This window comes from Neodiprion pinetum, chromosome 4 (genome assembly GCF_021155775.2).
Source record: "Neodiprion pinetum isolate iyNeoPine1 chromosome 4, iyNeoPine1.2, whole genome shotgun sequence".
NCBI classification, from domain to species: domain Eukaryota; kingdom Metazoa; phylum Arthropoda; class Insecta; order Hymenoptera; family Diprionidae; genus Neodiprion; species Neodiprion pinetum.
In genome coordinates, this window is record NC_060235.2 from 39,878,591 (window position 1) to 39,900,422 (window position 21,832).

Genomic DNA, 21,832 nt, shown 5'->3' on the forward strand with positions numbered 1-21,832 from the left:
AGAATTCATTGTATAATTCTTTGGATCCGTAACTATTGTAAATTATCGATTCAATCGTTTATGAATAATCTCCCGAAAATTATCTATCGTACTTGACCGTAAATCTAGTCGATCATTTACCCTACCGATTTTGTAAATTATTGATGAATGTCAATCTTTCGTACTGGTTAGAATCTATGGTAAATTCGTCGTATTCTCCCGTTATTATGTCCCGATCTATCGTTACTTTGTTTTCTACCGATTGCAATAAAGTTCTCACTTTCGTTTTTTTTAATTGACAAAATAATGATTGGCGTAGCGTCATTTGCAACTTGAGTAAGATCACGTCGCCCAGTGACGTGTAGTTTTAAGTAAATTCTTGCGTTATATCGCTTCTCCCGACCTACGCTCATTTTTCACTGTTACCTATCGTCTCTCGTTTCGAAGCTACCGTTTAATTCTATTCTATCGAAATTTTGGTGAAAAATTATTGCCTATTTTATTAACTACCGCTATCGATACCATTTCATTTGCCTGTCTTAACCCTGTAACCTACTCGACAATATATGACTGATTGACCTGTTCATTTTTCCCCTACTTGAGTTTATTCTTTATTTCATTATTTTCTTTAATTCTGTAATTATCGTTAGCTACCTTGAATACCGCTACTCTACCAGTTCGTGAGTACCTGAGCCTAGCCAGCCATACAACGGGTTCTCTAGTTATTTTCCATATGGTTTCGTATTATTTTTCTTGGTTCGTATTATTGTTTGAAAATCGACGCTAACGCGTCTGGCACCCAACGTAATTGTTTTTTTTATAGTTTAATGTTCAGAATAAGTGGAGAATCGCGCCAAAGTGTCAACAGTAAGTCCCTATCTGAGGGTATCAAAATTTTGCGTTACAGTACATTGCGAATGCAATTAATATGCAATATAATTTTAGTTTTCTTCAGGTATTTCATTGTTTAATTCAGTTACCTGAATTTTCACCACGCGCACTGTAGGTAAATAGAATTGCACGTAATACAGAGTTCTATCAATTAATAATTTAATACGAAATCTGTAAATATACATACATATTTCACCATCTTTTCGGGTAATGCAGCCCCTTACTTTTTACGCAATAAGCCCCACAGTGAAACAATAAACAGAGCGGGCAGTGCCGACTGGACTTTGTTGGCAATAAATTATTATTCAGTTCTTGTGAGGTTTTAAAAATTTACGCCCTAAACCTAAGCGGTTATAGCTTAGAATAGTAGCGTGCTCATGCCGCCCATTTCACTTTGTTCCTTCACAAAGATTTCGAAGTACTGGTAAATTATCGTCACTGCGAGCAAAATACCAGTACCAGAACCTATAGCTCCCAGGAAATCGGCCAAAACAGAGAGAGCTCCGATACATAGACCTCCAAAAGCTGCAGCAGTAGGTATATAACGATTCAACTCACGAATCATCGAATTATCTCTGTGGCCTCGCATCACCATCTGTTGTTCTTTGAGCTGCTTAGCGACCTATAATGTAAAATAATTAAATTCGCAACATTTTTTCAGCTATTCCGATATCTAAAACCTGAAAGTTGATGTAACTGTGACGTCGAAATACGCGGAAAAGATATTTAATTATGGTTTACTACTTGTTGATTAGTGTACGTGATATATGGGTATTAAATATTCAATTTTTGAAGATCTTCTAAAGCATCAACAATACTTACATCCTTGGCAGAGCTTCCAGAGACTTCAATCCACGTTTTGGAGAAGAACGCGCACGATCCAAGCATGAATAAGATGTAGAGAAAGGCATGAACGGGGTCTTGAACAATGTGGCCTACAGATTCTGGTGGAGATAGGTAGTAGCATAACCCGCCTACTGGATACGAGCGAGCAGGACCACCTCCTCCAACGTCGGACCAAACACCAAGCAAATTGACTATAAGATTACCCTGGAACTTGACAGCCAACATTTGCGAGATGACATAAAGATTGGAAACCAATGCTGATTGCAGGATGATCGGGATGTTGCTAGTGTAGAACAATTTTATCGGATAACTGCTGTACTGTCCACGATATCTGGCAGACTTGATTGGCAGATCTACTCGGAAGCCCTGCGATTAGAAACATAAAATAGTTGTGAGTAATACTCTGTTTATATGTCAATGAATAAATATTGAAAATGTGTGGTGTATTTGTCTCAAAACAATGTGAGCATAAATAAGTGTTCAAAAAAATGCTATACATTGATTACCAACCAATGGCTTAATATCCCGTTATGCTTTTAGCTTTAGAAAGTGAAAGCTTACCTGGAAGTAAATGACTATTGCGAAAACTAGGATAGTGGCAAGTAAGTTCATTAAATTTGGAAGATTCTGTCGGTAGAAGGCTTCGCGGAGAGCTCGCACTTTGTCTTGCCTGGTGGCCAAGAGATGGAAGAGTGCAATGACCGCACCTTCGAACTCAGTACCACGACCTGGAAACAGAAAATAATAAATTAGTTCAATCATCAAGCAATCTGTCTGAGTTTTCATATATGACCGCCGAGAAACTGTTTCACCAATTTTCAGTTGAAACAATGACTCATTGAGATAAATTTTTGTGCAATGCTTAAAAAATGTAATACATACCAGTGTTAACAGTTGCTGGAGAGAATGCTTTCCATACAATAGTTTCACAAATATTTGTGGCAATGAAGAGAGAAATACCACTCCCTAGACCATATCCCTTTTGCAGAAGCTCATCGAGTAACAACACAATCAAACCGGCAACAAATAGTTGGATGATAATCAACAGACAAACTCCAGCACCAATTTCGGCAGGATCGCCATACATGCCAGTCATGACATAAACGATGGCTTGACCAACTGTTATTACCATACCAAATACTGAAAAGTGATAAGAAAGAGAAATGTGAAATTCAATTGTAAAACTGATAGTATCACTAATGTACAAAAGTACCAAATTGTTTGACGTGCAGATTCAGGTTACATTCGTAATTGGAAAAAGTATTGCAGAACTCCACTTACATTTTTGAGCTCCGTTGAAGAGTGCTCGATCCTTGGGGGTATCACCAACTTCGATAATTTTTGCACCAGCCAAGAGTTGCATAATCAAACCGGATGTAACTATGGGGGATATTCCTAATTCCATCAACGTACCTCTGTTTGAGGCAAGAATAACACGAATCCAATAGAAAGGATCGGCACTGTCTGAAGACATAATACCAAAAAGAGGGATCTGCAAAAAATATAATTAAATGATTAACTTCTATGAAGGAGAGGCACTCGCCTCAAAACAACTCACTCATTTCATTTGTCAAAAAGAAGTAAATCTGATTCATGAGAACTATCTGGTGAACCACAACTTCTCCTTCAAATGGAAATATATAACAATTAATCATTCCACTAATCTTGCTGCGATTCTGCATACTTTGAATTAAAAAATTTTGAATTCTATAAGTCTCGAGTATCAAAATATCAATATTATGTAATACAAGATATTTGTGATAAGCCTAAAATGTCAAAATCATGTGCACCATTCAGAAGTATGTCAGTGATCCACTGCCGGGAGAACCATCTTGACAATGAATCCCATATGGACAGTATCATTAGTAGAACATCATTTAGATGGTAATTGAGTAAGTTTTCAGTGATGAGTAATAGAACCATACTGATATCTTTACAGAGGTCACAATTAAGATTTATCATTGGTAAACTCACCTGACAGCATACTAAGAAAATGAACAACGTGATGGCAGTCCATAACACTTTTTCCCTGAATTGGATCTGCAAAAAAAAAAGGAAAATTACTTAGATTTAGGTGTAATACTGTATAGTACAATGCTGAAAAATTTGCAGTAACTGAGTTGAAGAGAATATTAATATATCTTACTATATGGAATGGGTAAGGCTAGCTGATTGACAAACATGTGTGATAGTTGGAGATTTGTATCTAGTAGGTAGAAATAATAGGAAGTATGTGCGTAGAGGATCAATTTATGTATTATAAAATATGGCATGTATAACGGTTATATGGAAACGGTAAACTTACCTTTCGCTCGGGCTTTGCTATTTCCGGCAGTATACTGCAAAACGGTTTGATCACCTCGAGGAATTTTACTGAAAATGAAAAAGGCTATATGCATAAAACATTTTTATAACGACTATCATAGAAATGATAAATCAACAATATGTTGCGTTGCGGTTTCTGGACAGACAGCAGCGAGTATCCGTGACAACAGCATTTCAAGAGGTTACAACTTCGAAATTGTATCGATATTATGAATGAAATTATTTCTAGTTATTACAACTATCCTTTAATACTCACTGCCCATGATGATTTCTGGATTGATATTTCTTATACACTAAACAACGTTGCTTTTTCAAGCGTTAAACGGTCAACACTGCCACTCGGGCGAAGCCAGCAGTCGGAAACTAAACGAAAGTCGACCGCTCGGCTGGCAAATGGCAGCAAATCGTGGCTCACTCCAACGACACGTATTCAATACGCCGCGGTCACGTGATCTGATCATGTTGGCCGTGTTGCCTTGCATTCGCCGCCAGATGACGGATATAACCGCCCAACTTCAAGCTAGAGCGACATGCGTATTACCCGTCACATTGTTGGCCGCATGCGGTCCGAAAATACATAGCTATGTACGTATGCCACTGATTTCAAATATCAGTGGTATATATGTATGTACCACTGAACAGTTGTATGCATACATACCATACAAAGTTTGCGTGTGACAACAGTTGTTGGTTATGAAGAACTTTCTCTACCAACGTCGTCGATAATTTAAGAAACTGCGGTTACCCCAATGCTCTGAAATAGTTAAGGCTTAGTCACAGAGAATGCGGCGCTGCACACAGACTTATGACTTATGCTTACCTTTATACCTTGCCTATTCCGTTTCATCGAAGTCGTATAAAGCTATTACCACTAATATGTATAGTATATATATCAGTGTTTCCATGCCTACGACAAGCGAAATGAAAACAAGATACGCAGAGTTAGGTTAGGTTCGCTCCACTACCATTGGCCAAATTCAAATAGGGATTAAAAAACGCCAGAAATTAATTGTATACATAAAATTCTTGTTTTTTAATTGTTAATTTTAAAAATCCGAATTTGGCTTGGGCTTGACAAAATTTCAAGAACAGAATACTAGTAATTGACGTTTTTTTTTTTTGGCGCAATTGAGTTTTACCGTCGTTCATTATCACTGTGTACATTTGAAATTAGTGCCACGAATATGAGATGTCGTTATAATGCCATATCTGTTTTATTATTTTATTCAATAACCATGTCCAACTGGCTAATGGTATAATAATAATAATACTATATAAATTTTATAAACAGGTACAAAATCTACTAGACTACATTTTATTACAGAAGTTCATCTAAACAATGTGTACTCCATTATGTTCATTATTTTTATACGAAACTACACATTATACGTACATGGTATATGAGTTATACATGGCATAGTTTCGTAATCTCCAGCCAGCATTTTACATAGATGAAAATTAATGTCTAGCACTTTATAGCATAATTATAAACTGACTATTCCATGCTAAGTTGATTTGGAAAATTCCGGTTTAACGGAAATTCATTTTGAAGCAGTCAATTCTTTTCAATTCGTTCCAATCCGGAATTTTTCAAATGTCGAATTTATTAATCGAACTCAGTTTACTGGGATAACTTAAACTATTTCGTTCTTGTTAGAGAGGAATTCATTATTCATCATTAAACATTCATGGAATAGAAAAAGTTTAAAATTATTTCTTTTCAGGAATAATGGAAAAACACTTTCTAGCACTCTGTAGCTCGTCTGCAAAACAGCCTTTTGAAGAGTGATTGACAACTTTTGATAAAACACAGCATTCCCAGGAAATAAAATTAAAATAAAAAAATTTCAAAGAGCATGATACGATATAACATGATCGTATCAGTGTATCATTGTTTTTCGTACGATGCACAGAATGTGAATAACTTTTTTCAATTGCTAATTTTCGAGATATTTACTCAATATTACCACATGTACTACGATTTTCGTTACTCCTATGAAGAAGATTAGGCACCTTGAAATTTTCTAGCGTTTCAAAAATTCTAATCAATTGATTGGCGGCCAATTCTGGGTCGTAATATACATCCAAGTAGCTTCTTGGCTTTCAGAATATTATAGCAAATAATGGAAATACAATCTTGTTGTTCATCAAAATAAAAGTATACAAGTAGAAAAACGAAGAATATCAAGTGGGCCACGGTTTGCTTTAAAAGTAGATGAAAAAAATGAATGTATGTGTATAAATTAAAAACTACACGTGTTTTATTCTAAAAAAATTATTTACAACAATACAAACACTGGCTATACAAAATCTATTCCGTGTTAAATAGATCCAGATCATACTTATAAGAGTAAACTTAAAAAAAGAACTTATACGATAAATCTGTAACTAATCATAAGAAACAGTTCTGTGTGGTTGGTCCCATTTTAATGCTAATTTATTTGCTGAGACTTTGTACACCATAAAATTAAACTCTGTATTTCTCACAAGAAAAATCATCAGGATGTCATTATTTGTGCAGCACTCCTGAAATAATAATTGTTCTAAATACGACCTTTTGGAGTTGTGAGTCAACAAGTCACAGCTCCAAAATGTCTAAATAATAAGAAAACATTTTGAAATTAAAATGAAAAACACATATTATTGTCAGATAAAGGTAAAGAACTGCATCGGTTTCACCATTAATTGTCATTGTCGTAAATGAGATCACGTTTCAAAAGTTATAGTGAGATATTAATTACGATTTCTATCTGCATGAAAATGAAACCGTATTATCGTCGCCGTTATTGACTGGGCGAAGCAAGTTGTTCCGTGACGAATGATTTCGATAAAATCTGCCACAAAATAGTTAAATGCAAGTCAAAGTTCAATTGAAATTTGGTAACGTGCATTCAACGATTGTAAAACAGAGCTAAAAAGTAGCTGGAACCTTCCACATCATTGGAAATTTTATAGCATCACGCATGCACTTGATATCATATTTTTCATGATACAATGAATGCATCCTCTGATATTACATACCTTGATTAATCATCTAGAGTTTAGATGTTTACCATCTTTTGGTTACCAGGTATATACAGTTTTGCACAATCTTATTATTAGTAATACATTTGTAGCACTCTCTTTTGTAGTTGCTTGACGACCAGTGACTCCGACCTAACCAAATGCAACATTTGAAAATCATTTTCTAGGTTTTAATTAGTAGATTTGTACTAAGGGGTGTGTGCAGCGGTTGCCTATGCTCCATTTTCTCGTATACAATTTTAGTCAAATTTCATTAGCGGGGATTTTACAATTTGTAATTGCTTTTCATCACAGGCGTGAAAATATAAAATTTGTCGGAAATATTAAACCCAAATAACGATATTTACGATCGAAACGTTGCAAGTGGTTTTACAAACTCCTACCGATGTCACCTATATTTATCATACTAAAATGTTAAGTAGTATCGTAGGTTTAGACTAATAATAAATGATCTTTTTTCGATATCATAATTTTTTAATTATTTAACATACCACTGGCCTAAAACTGGATGACATGTTTTCAAATTAGACAATGGACATTCAAATTAACTTTCAAATTCCGACAAGCAAAAGAAAGAAATGGAATTTGATACTTATATGTTTAAATCAGGAGTAGTGGATATATATATATATATATATATATATATATATATAATCATTCTTGACTTGCTATGCTACAAAACTTTACAATTCAAATTTTTCCCTATAGCTGTCACTTTGTACTCTACATATAATAAGTCAAGTCGCATTATATATCCAGTTATCTCTATGTTGGAAAAAAAAAAAAAAAAATTAAAAACATTTACACTTTTTACTTAGTCCAGCAACATATAAAAAAATGTATAATACATCAGTCTGGCCAACATATTTGACCAAATACTTATTGATCTACAATTTTTTTTTTCCAGTTTTGAGTAATTTTGCTTAATCTATATCATGTGTCATTTTGCCAATTCTATACAGTTGTTCAATGCAAACGATGGAGAATAATTACTGTAAGAATTGAAAGTACTAACTCGTGAAAAAAATTTTTGACTGTAAAGACAATTTGTGTAGTGAGATAATGCAAAAAAAAAAAAAAAACTTATGTAAGAATTTGAATAAAAGTTGTACTTTTACACCATTATGATGTAAGTATTTTTTCACACTATTAGAAGGTAAGCGTTATTAAAAGACAAGATTAGTAACGAACCTATACACATATTACAAAGTGTTCTGTGAATTTGTCTATATATTTGGGTTCAAAATTTAATTGGATCGGATTCAACATGTCGATGAGTGACAAGACTGGTAGTAAAACGTCCCTCAAATTTTAGTATTATTTTCAATTTCACTAGATATGGTAAACATCCGATATACCGTGTTCGAATTAAAAAAAATGATACACTAAAATCTTAAGATTGCTGCCGATGAAAATAATTTTTTTCCAGCTAAATCAACCAAACGGATTTGAACAATAGTACAAAATCTATATTCGTAAGACTTATTTATAGCAATATATTATTGCATACACAATTTGTGCGAATAGAGAATTCTTGAACACTGAAAAATTTTGCTGTGTAATGAATTGACTGCATGAGCACTAAATTGTTTTTCTTTTTTGTTTCTTAAGTAGTATCTACTACATATACTTGCTCATCATCCAAAGTTTCAAAACGTTACCATGTAATCAAAATCTGTAACTGTTTTTACCCAGTTAGATGCATAATTATAGAAAGTCTTGCTATGTTGAAAGTTAGACTTGATTTGCATGCTTTCAAAATTGCAGTAGTTCAGCTGTTTTCCATAAATTTAATACAAACATTTCTGTTCCATTTATTATTGTGAGAAAAAAAAAATAACCAATCAATAAATTCGAACTATATAATCGTTAATTTTATCAGATCAGGTCACGATCCTGACAAATTAAAAAATTTGTCAATACTCTAATTTGTACCCATTGCAATTGTTTCTCGTGTAATGAAATCGTTTTGTTGCTAAAAATGTGATAAAAGAAAATATCAGATGAAAAAATGATATCTGGATAAGTTAAAAGTACTGCGAACTGTTTTGGTTTGGTCTTCGATGTTCGAGTTATATTATTATTGTATTAGTCATTTTAAATAAAAGTGAAATACGTAAAAACGGTAGTTAGGTACAGTAAGTAACAAGAGGGTAATTAACAATGAATTAATTTCACTGAACTTCCAGAATACGACTTAGAGCAGAAAGTCAAGAGTTTTAAGAAAAAAGACAATGAATAGAAACTGGTAAATTAGATTAACATGGACACCTTAAATCGATATTTCGTAATAGAATTCGACTACCAATGTGAACGGAGGTAGAAAAAAAATTGATGCATTTTTTATACAGTGAAAATGTATGAATTTTTTTCGTCAATTTCATTCTAACGTTTATTCAATCTTAAGGTATGAATTCGGCGTCGCTCCTGGCCTTAAGAGTAGAGGAGTTTTCCTTCGTGTCGTCGTAACAGGTTGGTAGACATAGTTTCTTTGTAACGTTCCCGTCAACGTTTTTTGTCTCTTCGTGCTAGGACTAAGTTGATATTTAAACGTTGGCTGCTTAGCGATATTTAGCTGCATGTGCAATGTGTCCTTATTATCCTCGATATCAATTTCATCATAGATATGTTCAGTAATATCTATGTCAAAATCTTGACTGCTCTCGTCATAACTGTCTGTTACAGAATTTGCTGCAATATGATTATGAACAGGTTCGTCATACGTTGTATTCTCTTCCGCGGTTTCATCGCCAGAGCTTTCCGCCTCTTCTGACATAAAGCCGCTCCCCGCATACCTCATTTCACCCCGTTCTAGTAACTCTAAGTGGTCGGGATAGATCATTGCCTTCTTAATTGCAAGAGGATCCTTTCTTGACCATTTCTGCACTTCTTCGTCCATTTTCGCTATCTTCGCTGGATTTATCGCCCACAAACATCCTTTTCTCTGATTGCCATTACCTGCAGGCTTCTCTATCTTTTCGAAACATTTATTCAGCGACAAATTGTGCCTTACAGAATTTTTCCAACCATTCGGTGCTGTCTTGAAGTAAGGAAAATGTTCACTGAAATAAATAAAAGAAAAAAGCTTGGCTTAGAAGAATACTTCCAAGATATTTCAAGAGATATTAGTATTTGGGATAGACGAATTAAACAAAAACTACAGAGCTGCTTAATTAGTCATGAAAAGTAGAATTTTAATTTTTATAGATCAAAATGTTAGAAACTGGAAACTTTGAAACGTCCGCAAGCATTTTTCATGTAATTTTTTTTTTTAACATCTATTTTGAGTCGGACTTGCTCCACTGATTTAAATATTTTTTAAAACTAAAATATAAGATAACAAGTGTATTTGAAAAAAGTATCAATTTGAGAATTTCTTATTATCAGACTCACTATAGTTATCTTACGGAAAATGATAGCCTAAGCAGTAAAGATTGCCAAAACTACTAGTTTTCAAAATTCACAACAATATATGAAACTGAAATTGCTTGGTCGAAGAATCAGTATTGCGATAATAATGTACATGGTGATAGTTATAATTATACATTCACGCGATGTGACGAATTATAACGAAATATATCATGTTAAACAGCATGGTTGGGTTCGTAAACAAAGAAAGAAGTGAAAGGTTTTGAATGGGACTGTACCCTGACATGCACCTGGTGCTCCAAGGGCCCCATACAAAATGGTTGCTCCCCCCTTAGTAGCCTGTGAATAAAGGGACATGGACAATAATTTTCCATCTCATGCCCCCTCCACACTTACAGGGTTTCAATCTATTTTGCACCATCAGACCACATGGCAAAAAGTTCAACTGCATCAACAGTTTAAAGAAATGCGATAATAAGCGTGTAATTATTAATCGCAATTACTTTCGTAATTTGTTATACTTGTCAAGCTTTGAATGAACAGCTCTTTAGCTTTTTGTTTAAATAATTGCCTTGTTTAATCTAGACTAATTATGCACACCAGTTTCCTTTGTCTAATGATACGTCTATTTGAATGTCAAGTCATCATAAGAATGGTTCTAATTACAATAATTTTTCGATAATAAATGACTTGTAATAACGTGAGGCTTCCTGAGTAATAGCCCCAAAATAATAGATAAATAGATGTACATACGTAAACGTATCAAATCCCAAAAATGGGCAGATATGTTACCTAATATGTCAATAGATACATTGCTTTGATTCATTTTATCTAGATTTTCCGGTTTGACTTATTCAGACAAGTAATGAAATCCTGTTTCATGCACGAGTAATTTCAGTCTGAGTTACTTCCTGATTAAAAATAACAGTGCCTTATCTTTTAGCAAATTTAGGGTGCTGAAGAAATTTCAGTAAAGTTTTAATGTCATGTTTCACATATCACACTTCTTTGGACATTACATCAAAGTCTGAAAGGATTTTTACATCACCATCTCACAGAGCAAAATTTAATCAACTGAAGAAGTTTATCAACAGTTTATCAAGGAAGCTAAATTGAGTTGAAGTTGTGCATGTAGCTTGCTCCACCAATTAATATAAATAAGTCTCTTGCCTTATCCGAGTGATAAACTGTTTTCACAATTCTATAACGTCTCAGTAATATCGATGTGTGTACATGAAATTTATTCTACACGACCTTGATTAAGTTGCGCTAATTTCTGCACAAAAGAGCGGAGTTGAATCCGAACTAAAAAGTTTTCTAAGAGATTCATCATTGTAGCCTAAGGCAGCATTTACAAGACATTTACGTAATTCTGTACAAAAGCTGGTATGCAGCTTTTATTCTGTCGTGTAAGTCTTACAATAAGCTCTACAAATAAGAAACCAAACTCACCACATAAAATTGTAGATTTCCGAAACTGGCAAAGATCCTGTGTGGCTATTCTTCAGTGCCATCGCTATGAGACAGGAATATGAATACGCCGGCTTTGGATATGGTTTTTCGTCGTAATCTGAGAGGTCAAATTCCTTGTCCCTTTTTATTGTCGTAACTGTGTTGTGAACGTTGTTATTGTAGTTTTGTTTTCTAACGTGCTGAGCGTGATGCGAATTCTGAAGTAGTTTGAAGTTTTGTACTTTTATATTCGTAACGGTGTGTAATTTCTGTTGCATTTGAGGTTTCGGTATCTGAGGAGATATGGTTTTTATCATAGTGTTTGTAGGTAGCGAATTTTGCTTTAGTTTGGGCGGAATTATCGTCGTTGTAAGTTCTTGCTCGTCTTCCGACTCCTCCTCCTCATCTCCGTCCTCTTCTTCCTCCTCCTCATCTTCAGTTTCTGTCATATCATGCTCATACTGTTCTCCGTCCGAATCGTTCTCATCTTCCACATTGACTTTCTCTTCTTTGATATCTTTTTTCACAGAGAGAGAAAAAGAACGATGATTACTGCGCGGACTTGGACTTCTCACAGTTATGTGTGGCATCACAGAGTTGGGATTGACCATCACCGAAGCTGCTTCTCCTCCAGAAATATCCAAATTGAAATTGCTGTGGAAAATTGTTCAAAATAAGTATATACAAACATAATTGTTATCCAAACTTAAGTGGTTTATTGTTATCAGCGATAAAATATTAAGGAGATTTATTTCCCCAAAGTTTATATTGAACGATTTTTTACCTCACATACCTGTTGGAACTATTGCTATTTCCATTCAACAGACTAGCTGAGCCGAACCAGCCATTAATATCATCCTGACAGCCGACGGGATTGTCATCCATCTCAAGGGGCGACAAATCGGTGAAATTGAAGCCTAGCTCCGGATGGCCTCCGATGACTCCTTCGACTTCACACTTTATGTCAACATCCAGCATCTCCTGCAAGGATACGCTGTCTGTTCCTAGGTAGCAGTCCATCGTGAGCCAAGGATCCCTTGTGGACCCTTGATCCAGCCCGGTACTGTGTCTGCTCTCCGTGTCCAACATTCACGCGACTGGAAAAAAAAACATTTTCAACCATAAAATATTTCTCTAGCAATTCCTCCAGTCTGCAAAGGTATCAAATACGACTCGACGAGCTTACAGTTTGACAATACATTGGCGGACAAGAAAATAAATTTTTCAGCATATCTGCCAGCGGTTCGTCTTCTCATCAAAATTTGAAACCGTTCAGCTTGACATCATGTAATAACAAGGTGGGTTGATAATATAGAAAATTTATCGGCATCGGCAGACAAGAACAATGTGAAATAAGAGATGGAAAAAAAGGAGGCACGGGAAAGAATACTACGAGAATTTAAACGGACTAAATATCGCAAGTAAGGAATTCCTGAAGTTGGCTCGAAGAACTGATATACGAGAAGTATAAGGTAGTGCTGTGGTACAGTTAATTAGGTGCATAATATTGTCTTGCTCCTATTTAGATTGCCAGGTAATCTTGTAACGTGATCCGAGGTATAGTCAATAGAATTTCAGCCAAGGGAGTTCACGTATACAGTACAATAAAGTAGTATACACGTGACCTCGCATGCGGCAGAGAGGAGTGAATGTGTGCTGAGAGGGTCTTGAACTCCTGCATCAGGCTAAGCTTGTGGGTGTGACTGACTCATAATACTATAGCCGATTTACTATAGAATGTGTAGAGTTCTGTAGTACTCCAAGCGATAGTGAGTTTACTTCAACGGAGGAGGAGGAGGAGTGGTACCTCTACGTTCTGCCACGTAGTAGTGTAAAATGCTAAATAGCCAACTCCTCGTAGAAGCAGCAATTACTAAGCGTACTAAACTTGTATCGTCGACTAGGGAACTGACCCTGCTTCAATTGTATAGGTACATGAATAATGCATATCACACAGTATATTATTGATAAGTTGATTGACAGACCCAACCCAAGAATGGCGAATAAATCATTATTTTGTATCGTATTAATTCAAAAATTTCTCTCCATGGCAAAAAATGAAAATACATTAGCATCGTATGTAAAAAAAAAAAATTTTTTTCGACATACGACTTCAAATTGACATGCGTTTGCTCATTAGAACGCTACATTGGGTAAGATACAAATATTCAATATTTATTCACAGCTTTCTTTAGAATTATTCGAGTCATAAATTAGGACTATATTCAATATCTATAAACATGTGGATATATGTGGGAAAAAGAAAGAAAAAACCAACTCTGGCATCAAAAGGAGGCGAAAAAAAATTGTGTTATCCTTGACGGAAAGATTGAAGTTGGTAACCAGTAAAAAATGCAATGAAAAAATGAAAAAATAATAAAATTATAATTAGTAACGACATGGATATTCGAATGTTGAAAATTGATGTTTTTAACTCGGACGTAACTTTTTTTTTCTTCTTCTTTTGCGCTTCTTAAGACGGAGCAACGACCTTTATTGATAGTGAGAGGTTGAAAAAAAAAAACAGAATTTTTTCGAAGGTCAATGTGCGCGTACAAATTTTTTATTTTTTTTTCTTTCTTTCCTTTGGACCGAAGCCAATAGTAAAATTGAAGGGGATAAAAAAAATGTTGTTACGTATGTCGGGTATTGCAACAATTACCGTGCATAATTTTAGAATCTTTTGTCTCTCTTTAGAGACGAACGTCGGCGGTCTTTCACACTTGCTCTCTCCGCCAAACAAGAACAACCTTGGGCCTTTGGCTGTTTAGTTCTTTTCTTTTTTCGTCTGTTTTCAAGTCTGGCCATTCAAACGTGTGCGGTGGATATTACCATGTGGCGTGGTGCCATGCCCTGCGTACAGTAACTCGACTGACTAACAATAAGCTTACTGTCGCAACTTTTTACTACATATACCCATTGACTGACCGTCGGATCTTCTATACGCCTCTGCAACGTATAACTCTCCGTGTTTGTGTATTCCCCCCCCCCCCCCCCCCCCCCAAATTCTCACACAAGTTTAACAACGGACAATGTTTAACCGAAGGAAACTGAATCGGCAAGAGATAATTGGACTTTCTAACGTAGTACAACGAAACTGAAATGTATAATTTTGTTAGCAAAGTAATCATCGGTGATGAAAAATGATTACAATAGGTGGAAAGAAAAAAGTTAGAAACATTCTGCTGTAATTCGGTGATTTTTGCAGACAACAATTTCCGGGACCGGAATTAAATTGCGGTTATTTAACTCAACGTCGAGGCTCGGTTAAAACTGACTTGGTAAGAATTTGTTCCTCGAATATCAGAGAGACACATGGCTTATAGCCGCTGGCTGATTGCGTAGCAGCGAAGGAAAAGAAGAAGAAGCGGTTGAGTCGACGGGAAGTAGTTGATGGTAAACTATATAAAAGCCGCGGTTCGAGGATATTTACGGTACGGATTTAACTTCCAATTTCGTTGATGAATATTCCTATTTCTAATTGGCTTTTGGGAACGACTTTAAAAACTCCAGGGAGCGGAACAAGGAGAATTTAATGTACCATTAATAGCATCGTGACACTTGACCTGGGCGGGTAATTAACGGGATAGATTCGACTCGCAAAGCGTAACGAACCGTCAAGTGATCACGAAGACTTGTTCTGAGTTTCGAGTCAGAATTATAGTATAGAAGAATGGAAATATCTCTTCCTGCATCGCTGGACAATCCCTTGCTGTTTATTTATTTATTTAAAAAAAATTTTTATGCCCTGTATTCCTCTCAACATTTTACACGTGATCAAAACTCGTCCAGTACGTATAAATTAATCTGTCGGCAAGGTGAGATAAGCACAAAATTAAAGGGGAAGGGAAGTAACCGAAATAGAAAAAAAAAACGAACCACAACACGAAGATCAATAGAAAGATCCGAGATACGGATAGAAATTCTTCGGAATGTTGCAGCGGCGTTGTGCAGGCATTGGGAGAATAAGCAGATCAGAGCAGATCAGAGAAGAGAAGAACAGAATGTATCTCCTCCATAGATGTAATGATCCCTGAGATGAACCGTAATAAATCAATATTACACCAATAGTACCATCACTGCGTCCGAAAGCCTAGTTCACACTCGGTGAACTTCACAAGCTTCGTGAGTATCCCGAATGAAAACCGGTTTTCTTGATCACAAAGAAGAAAGAAGAGAGAGAACCTGCCTTCTTCTCGAGTATACGTTCATACGACGACGACGACGACGATGCCTCGGTCCAATCCGACATACAAGAGTCTTCTTCGAACATAAGTATAATACGGTAGTAGATATGTAATGCATACATATGCATATACGCACATACATATATATACATATATATACATACATATTTACAAAAACTGTAAAACCAGTACGGTTATTCCTAGTTTCGTGCTTTCCGCCTTAAAAGCACTTTGTATTCGCCTTTTACCGATTCTTATGACATAGGTATAAACGATGAAATGTCGAATATGCAGATCGTGCAATGAGCAGTAAGTTTGTCAAATCTATATTCAGTACACTTGAATGATACACCACCCGCCGACCTTCCATCCCCCGAAGCAATAGCGTCGAGTCTGGATTTTCGAATTTTACGACTTCAGGCATACCAAAGCCGACGAAAAGCCTAGGACCCGGATTCCCGGAAGTATTCGACTGTTAATCTTTTTCCGGGTATAACGTGGGTCGGGTTATCCTTGCTAAATCGGGTAAATGACAATAGAAAAAGGGAGAGTATTCGAGTGAAACTTTTCGCCTTGCACCCTGCTAGTTTATACCTAAGGTTTGTTTCAAAGGACCCGAGTCCCTGCCCTTGCCGACTCACCCAGTTTCTTATTCTACCTATATAGAATTTTCTTGGGACCGCAGGTATATGCCATAAATTCTAACACTGGCCCTACCCCGAAGTAAGGAATGATTCATTATCCCTCAGTCGGTAAGGCAGTCAGTCAGGTACAGCAATATTCATTAATGCCTTAACCTTCCGAGTATCTGTCTTCGGTCCGAAACAAAATGCGATTTCGATTTTATGCCAATTATGTGTCAACGGACTCCATTCTGTGAACTCATCGTTATCAACTCGCATTTTCTTTCCGGTCGAAAACCAAATAACCGTAAGGGTAATAAGGCATTAATGATTATTGCTGTACAAAACAGATCCTCAATTTAGATAGAGACTCAGGTAAGCTAAAGAAACGAGGAATTATTATAATTGTACAAATTCTGATTTTCATCGATATATTACCCATCGTTGTACCTGTATAATAACTCGCGTATGACCGAAATGATGCAAGTATTTAATAACCGCGGAATATTGTAATGTAGAGGTATATGCGGGAAGACGTCGACCGCGAATTGATAGTATTATTACATCGCAGGCAGATATATATATATATATACATACACGTAGATACGTATATTAAGGCGGTTGACCACTTCCTGCATGAAGGCGCTCGTAAATTAATTCGAAAAAAAAAAATACGGTAGGGAATATGAAAAAAGAAGTAAAAGATGAATAATCTCAACGCCACACACGTGTTACGCACACTGTATATTTTACTGTTTGGCTGCGCCGATTTATCGTGCGATATTATTCGTTACATCACGAATATACTTACTATAAACTTAGAAACAATGTATGTTTGTCATCGGCATCGATTGATAAATTAGCATACATGAGATGCATACAAAAATATCTACCGGCTATATTTAGAGTATAACGGTATGTAGTTTGCGGTTCGCAAAAAGAAAGGCATCTTTGTTTGATTAGCTGTTGATTAGCCGTACAGATACATGTAAATGTGTGTACGAGGGGATTTCGAAGCGAGAGAGTTATAACATGCTCGTCATTCTACATACGTGTACGTACAAACACCATAAGTTATTGGCATACCATATTGACCCGAATGAAAGTAAGAACGGAATGGATTTCTGAACAAAAATTTTATGAAAATTAACTCGTGGAATTTTTTAAAAACAATTTTAGTCTGTCAAACATTCCTACAAAATGAATTATACAAATAGTATATTCTATATTGCGACGATGTATACACGGGAGCCAGTTTTAACTGCAAAGACGCAAACGGAAAATGAATGATCTCGGGTTGGACCGACTGTATTTTCTTTAGCCTCTACTACCCTCTCGACTATCGATCCGATTTCCCCTGCTACATGCCCGACTGTCTGCACCCTCTCTGCGTAAAACGACGAGGGGACGAACGGATGGTTTGAAAATTTATATGAAAGGGGATTGGTTGTTACGTTTGGATAAGATTTTCGTAAATGTATTCGTAAGACACGATTGACCGAGGAGTCGAGAAATAACTTGAAAATTATCAAAAAAAAAAAAAAAAAAACGAAAAAATTTCAACTCACAATTAGTCGAGATGAAAGAATGTTTTTAATAAAATGTACAAGTACCGCGTACGTGAAAACATTAAATACACATTTCGCAACTAACGAATCGCAGAAAATGAACCGCGACTTCGTGATCGAGCTTTGTCTAATATCGTGAATAATATCAAAGTCCTCGGTAAGCGGCGGTTCATGGAACTTATAATTCAGTGTTTGCAGCTTCTTCGTGGGCGCGTGTCGTAAATGCTGTTCGACACGTACCTCTGCCTATATACCGTACTCAATATATACGTTACAGGCAGACTCGGGGTGTAAAAATATTCGAATATAGGTGGGATATATCGCGTTTACGGATATAGATATAAATTCGTTTAGGTAGTTGAACCGGGTAATGAAAATGTAAACATCGGTAGGTATATAATGTGTGTAAGGTCTGCGCCGAGCAGCATTTCCCTCCTTCTAACGATGATTATTCCGACGCAAAGAACAAAACTCCGCGCCTGAGGGTCTGAGAGCCTGAATTATATAGGTACCTTAGGCACATAACACATGAGAGACTGAAAGTCTATTTGTACATACATGCATAACTTTCTCAATTTCCTGTCTGCCTTATTATGGAAACTATGTATAGAGGCAAATTGTATTGTCCGAGAGAGACAAGATCGAACGATGAATTTGAATAATCTACCCGATAATATTTAGTAAAAGATGAAAGAAAAAAGGAAAAACTTCGTTCAATGAACGGGATTGTGGATGGGAAGGAGGAAAAAAACTGCTAAGATAAACACGCAATTTGTGCAAAGAAGGCAATAAAACTTTTATGTATATATATATATATGTATATATATATATATATATATATATATATATATATATATATACACACGAGCTGGCAAGATTATATTTCGGTTTAAGCCCGCAGGATGGGTCCGGTGTTGGGCATATGGCGAGGGTTGGAGTTCCCAGAATGTTTCTCACGGTCAAAAATTTCCCGACCATGGGTTGGATTGCCGAGAGAAGGACCCCTTGAAATGCGTTCAGAGCCCCCCGCCTTTTATTTGGGTATTATACTTTTGGAAAATTTCCACTTTGAGGTTGAAATAACTATTTAACTTGAAACGTGTCTGACTTAACATTTTTCAAAAACGAACGATCTATCATCGAATTTTATTTTTCCTTTTTTCATTGAGTAACATTTTTATTTATTTATCTTTACTAAATCTACGTCAAAATACCGAAATTAAATCTCTGAACGCAGTTCAAAGATATACAAAGTAAAGAATAACTGCGATTTGAAACCGCTACGGATTGAACGATGAGACTGAAATCAATTTCATACAAGGTTTTAATTTTTTCAACGTTATCATGATATATAGTTAACGCGTGTTAATTATATACATGTCAATTTTGAATGAAAGTTAACGGTGGGAAAAGAGAAGAGGAGATAGAAAAATTGTTAGTAAAGATACTAGAAAACGAATGGGAAAGAATTAAGAATAAACGTATAGCGTATAGCGGGTATTTTTTTGTTTTATCAAATTACAAGTGTCAACAAGTAACGAAGCGGTTATCGTTCGTAAACCGGGCAATGCGATAAGTCTGTAAACACGCCACACGGTGTATTACGGCAGATTAATCGATGCTTTACGCGGGAAAGTAGTAAAATCGTAATGGTAGAGACAAAAAAAAAAAAAAAATCACACACGTACGTACACAGAGGCAGACAGGAAGAGAATAATTCTTGGTAAATAATCAAGTAATCTTACTCCAAGCAAACGTAAATGTCGAATTTAATCAGTCGCGCGTATAATTTACATAGTTATTATATCTGAGACGAGAGCTACGTGTCAAGAGTAAGAATAGTAAACTATTTAGGCGGGTAAATCTCCACACCGAGAGAAAGGTAAGGAGGGAATGACCGGTCTTCTACTCTTTTTATTGCATGTATTTTTCCCGCCGAAACATCCGACGATGTGTTCACGATATGAAGAGACACGCATTTCCGTCAAATCAGAAAAGAAAATCGTATCGATTCTTTGTTGTTTAACAAATGAGTGGTACGTACACCCGGTTGCCATGACGTTTGATGGGATATATAAATTCACAGAAATGAAATTTATTAACTGTACGTGTCCAACACCACAAGCTGTTCCCGCCTTGAGGGAAACGATGACAAATAGAATAACGTGTGAGTAATAAGACCCTCGTCTCGGCGGTTAAAAATATAATATGCACTGAAAATTCCGCACGACCAACGTCAGGTTTGACACGTAGTTATATATTGGAGAGAGGAATTGTGACAGGAAAAATAAATTGTACAAAATCAGTCATCATGGTGTAAAACGTAACGAGACAACGTGACATTCGTCGTAGACTGTAACGTGTAAACAGATCAATGCTCGAACACAGATAAAAGTATCGAGGGTGAAAAAAAAAGAATCGAAACGATCCCAGGTATGCGCGTAATAGTATGACAAGAGCCCACCGAAAAAAACCGGCATCTTCCTTCGACCGCGTGATTATTTTGTATAAAGTAAAATACGATGAATACTTCGTGATTAATGTTAGGAATTAAATATCTTCACTTACCGGTTGTTAAACAGTCTGGACGAAACGTTGTTGTCTTATGAAAAAAATCACAACTTTCACATATAAATTTTTAGCCGAAAAATATGCGATTTTAGGCAGAGACCATACATAAACGAACACCGACACAAGGCCCTCTTTACGGAACTGAAGTAACGTTGACGGGGGACTCGTGAACAAAGACCACGCACAATTTCAAATCTCTCTACGCCTATTGGCTGGTTTGTGTCACGTGAACATACCGCTCGGCGTTTATTGGGCCACTGGTATTGAGGTATGAGATCATTTTAAATTCTATACCAATGCACATGGCTGACAAAATACATTAAATACATCTTGATTTCACCATGTATAAATGACCCGTGCACTCTCTCAGGCTTATTCCGATACAATTTTCGCCAAAATTAACGTCTTCGATGCCTACTCCTATCGACAACGTTATACCGACTTGACAGGTGCGGTCGGGGCGCGCTACACGTCGCTACCCCCCCCCTACTTCAAAATGGCCGAACCCAAAGTGCAGCGTACAAATAGATAATTATTACAGAAATGAAGAGTTATTTTGATATATCTGCGTCATGAATAATATTAAAAAAAAAATTTCAATCGATTCCCTTCAAAATTTCTAACAAGTTAACCTTCCCTGAGATTTATTTTGCGGAGGATATACACATGCCACAGACGAGTCCATTATCTTTACGATAAAGGGGAGTCGGGTTGCCCCGTTAAGAATGAAACTGAGCCGCAAAGGTATTTACCGTTCGTTCCTCTCTTTCTCTCTCTCTCTGACTCGCTCTAACGTGCCGTAAGATAATGGCGGGAAGACGAGACACATTCACTTACACATCGAGATACAGCCGACGTTGTATTCCTTGCGAAGGAAAAGAGAGAAAGAGAGAAGACAGCTGAACACCGTCACCTGCACACTAGGCAAAAAAAAAAAAAGGAAAGAAAACGAAAAATAATTATTGTTGTGAATTCTGGTATTATGAAGAGAAAATTA

General features: G+C 36.2%; 2 protein-coding genes across 3 annotated transcripts; both read right to left on the minus strand.

Moving 5' to 3' along the window:
* Positions 1-1,012: 1,012 nt before the first annotated feature.
* Positions 1,013-4,456, minus strand: Sec61alpha (SEC61 translocon subunit alpha). The gene is made up of 8 exons (XM_046623581.1): positions 4,298-4,456; positions 4,022-4,089; positions 3,691-3,756; positions 2,998-3,208; positions 2,599-2,856; positions 2,278-2,444; positions 1,693-2,082; positions 1,013-1,492 (listed from the first exon to the last, which is right to left on the minus strand). Exons 1-8 carry the CDS (start codon positions 4,302-4,304, stop codon positions 1,229-1,231), a joined length of 1,431 nt encoding a protein of 476 aa, XP_046479537.1. The 5' UTR covers positions 4,305-4,456; the 3' UTR covers positions 1,013-1,228.
* Positions 4,457-5,249: 793 nt separating this feature from the next.
* Positions 5,250-21,776, minus strand: jumu (jumeau). 2 transcript variants are annotated; one of them, XM_069135022.1, is made up of 4 exons: positions 20,833-21,776; positions 12,680-12,983; positions 11,887-12,540; positions 5,250-10,127 (listed from the first exon to the last, which is right to left on the minus strand). In XM_069135022.1, the coding sequence occupies exons 2-4, from the start codon at positions 12,973-12,975 to the stop codon at positions 9,458-9,460; spliced, it is 1,620 nt and encodes a 539-aa protein (XP_068991123.1). In that variant the 5' UTR covers positions 12,976-12,983; positions 20,833-21,776; the 3' UTR covers positions 5,250-9,457. The 2 variants fall into 2 exon arrangements, with proteins under 2 accessions (XP_068991123.1, XP_046479525.1); XM_046623569.2 differs by having other exon boundaries at positions 12,671-12,983.
* Between the last annotated feature and the right edge of the window lie 56 nt (positions 21,777-21,832).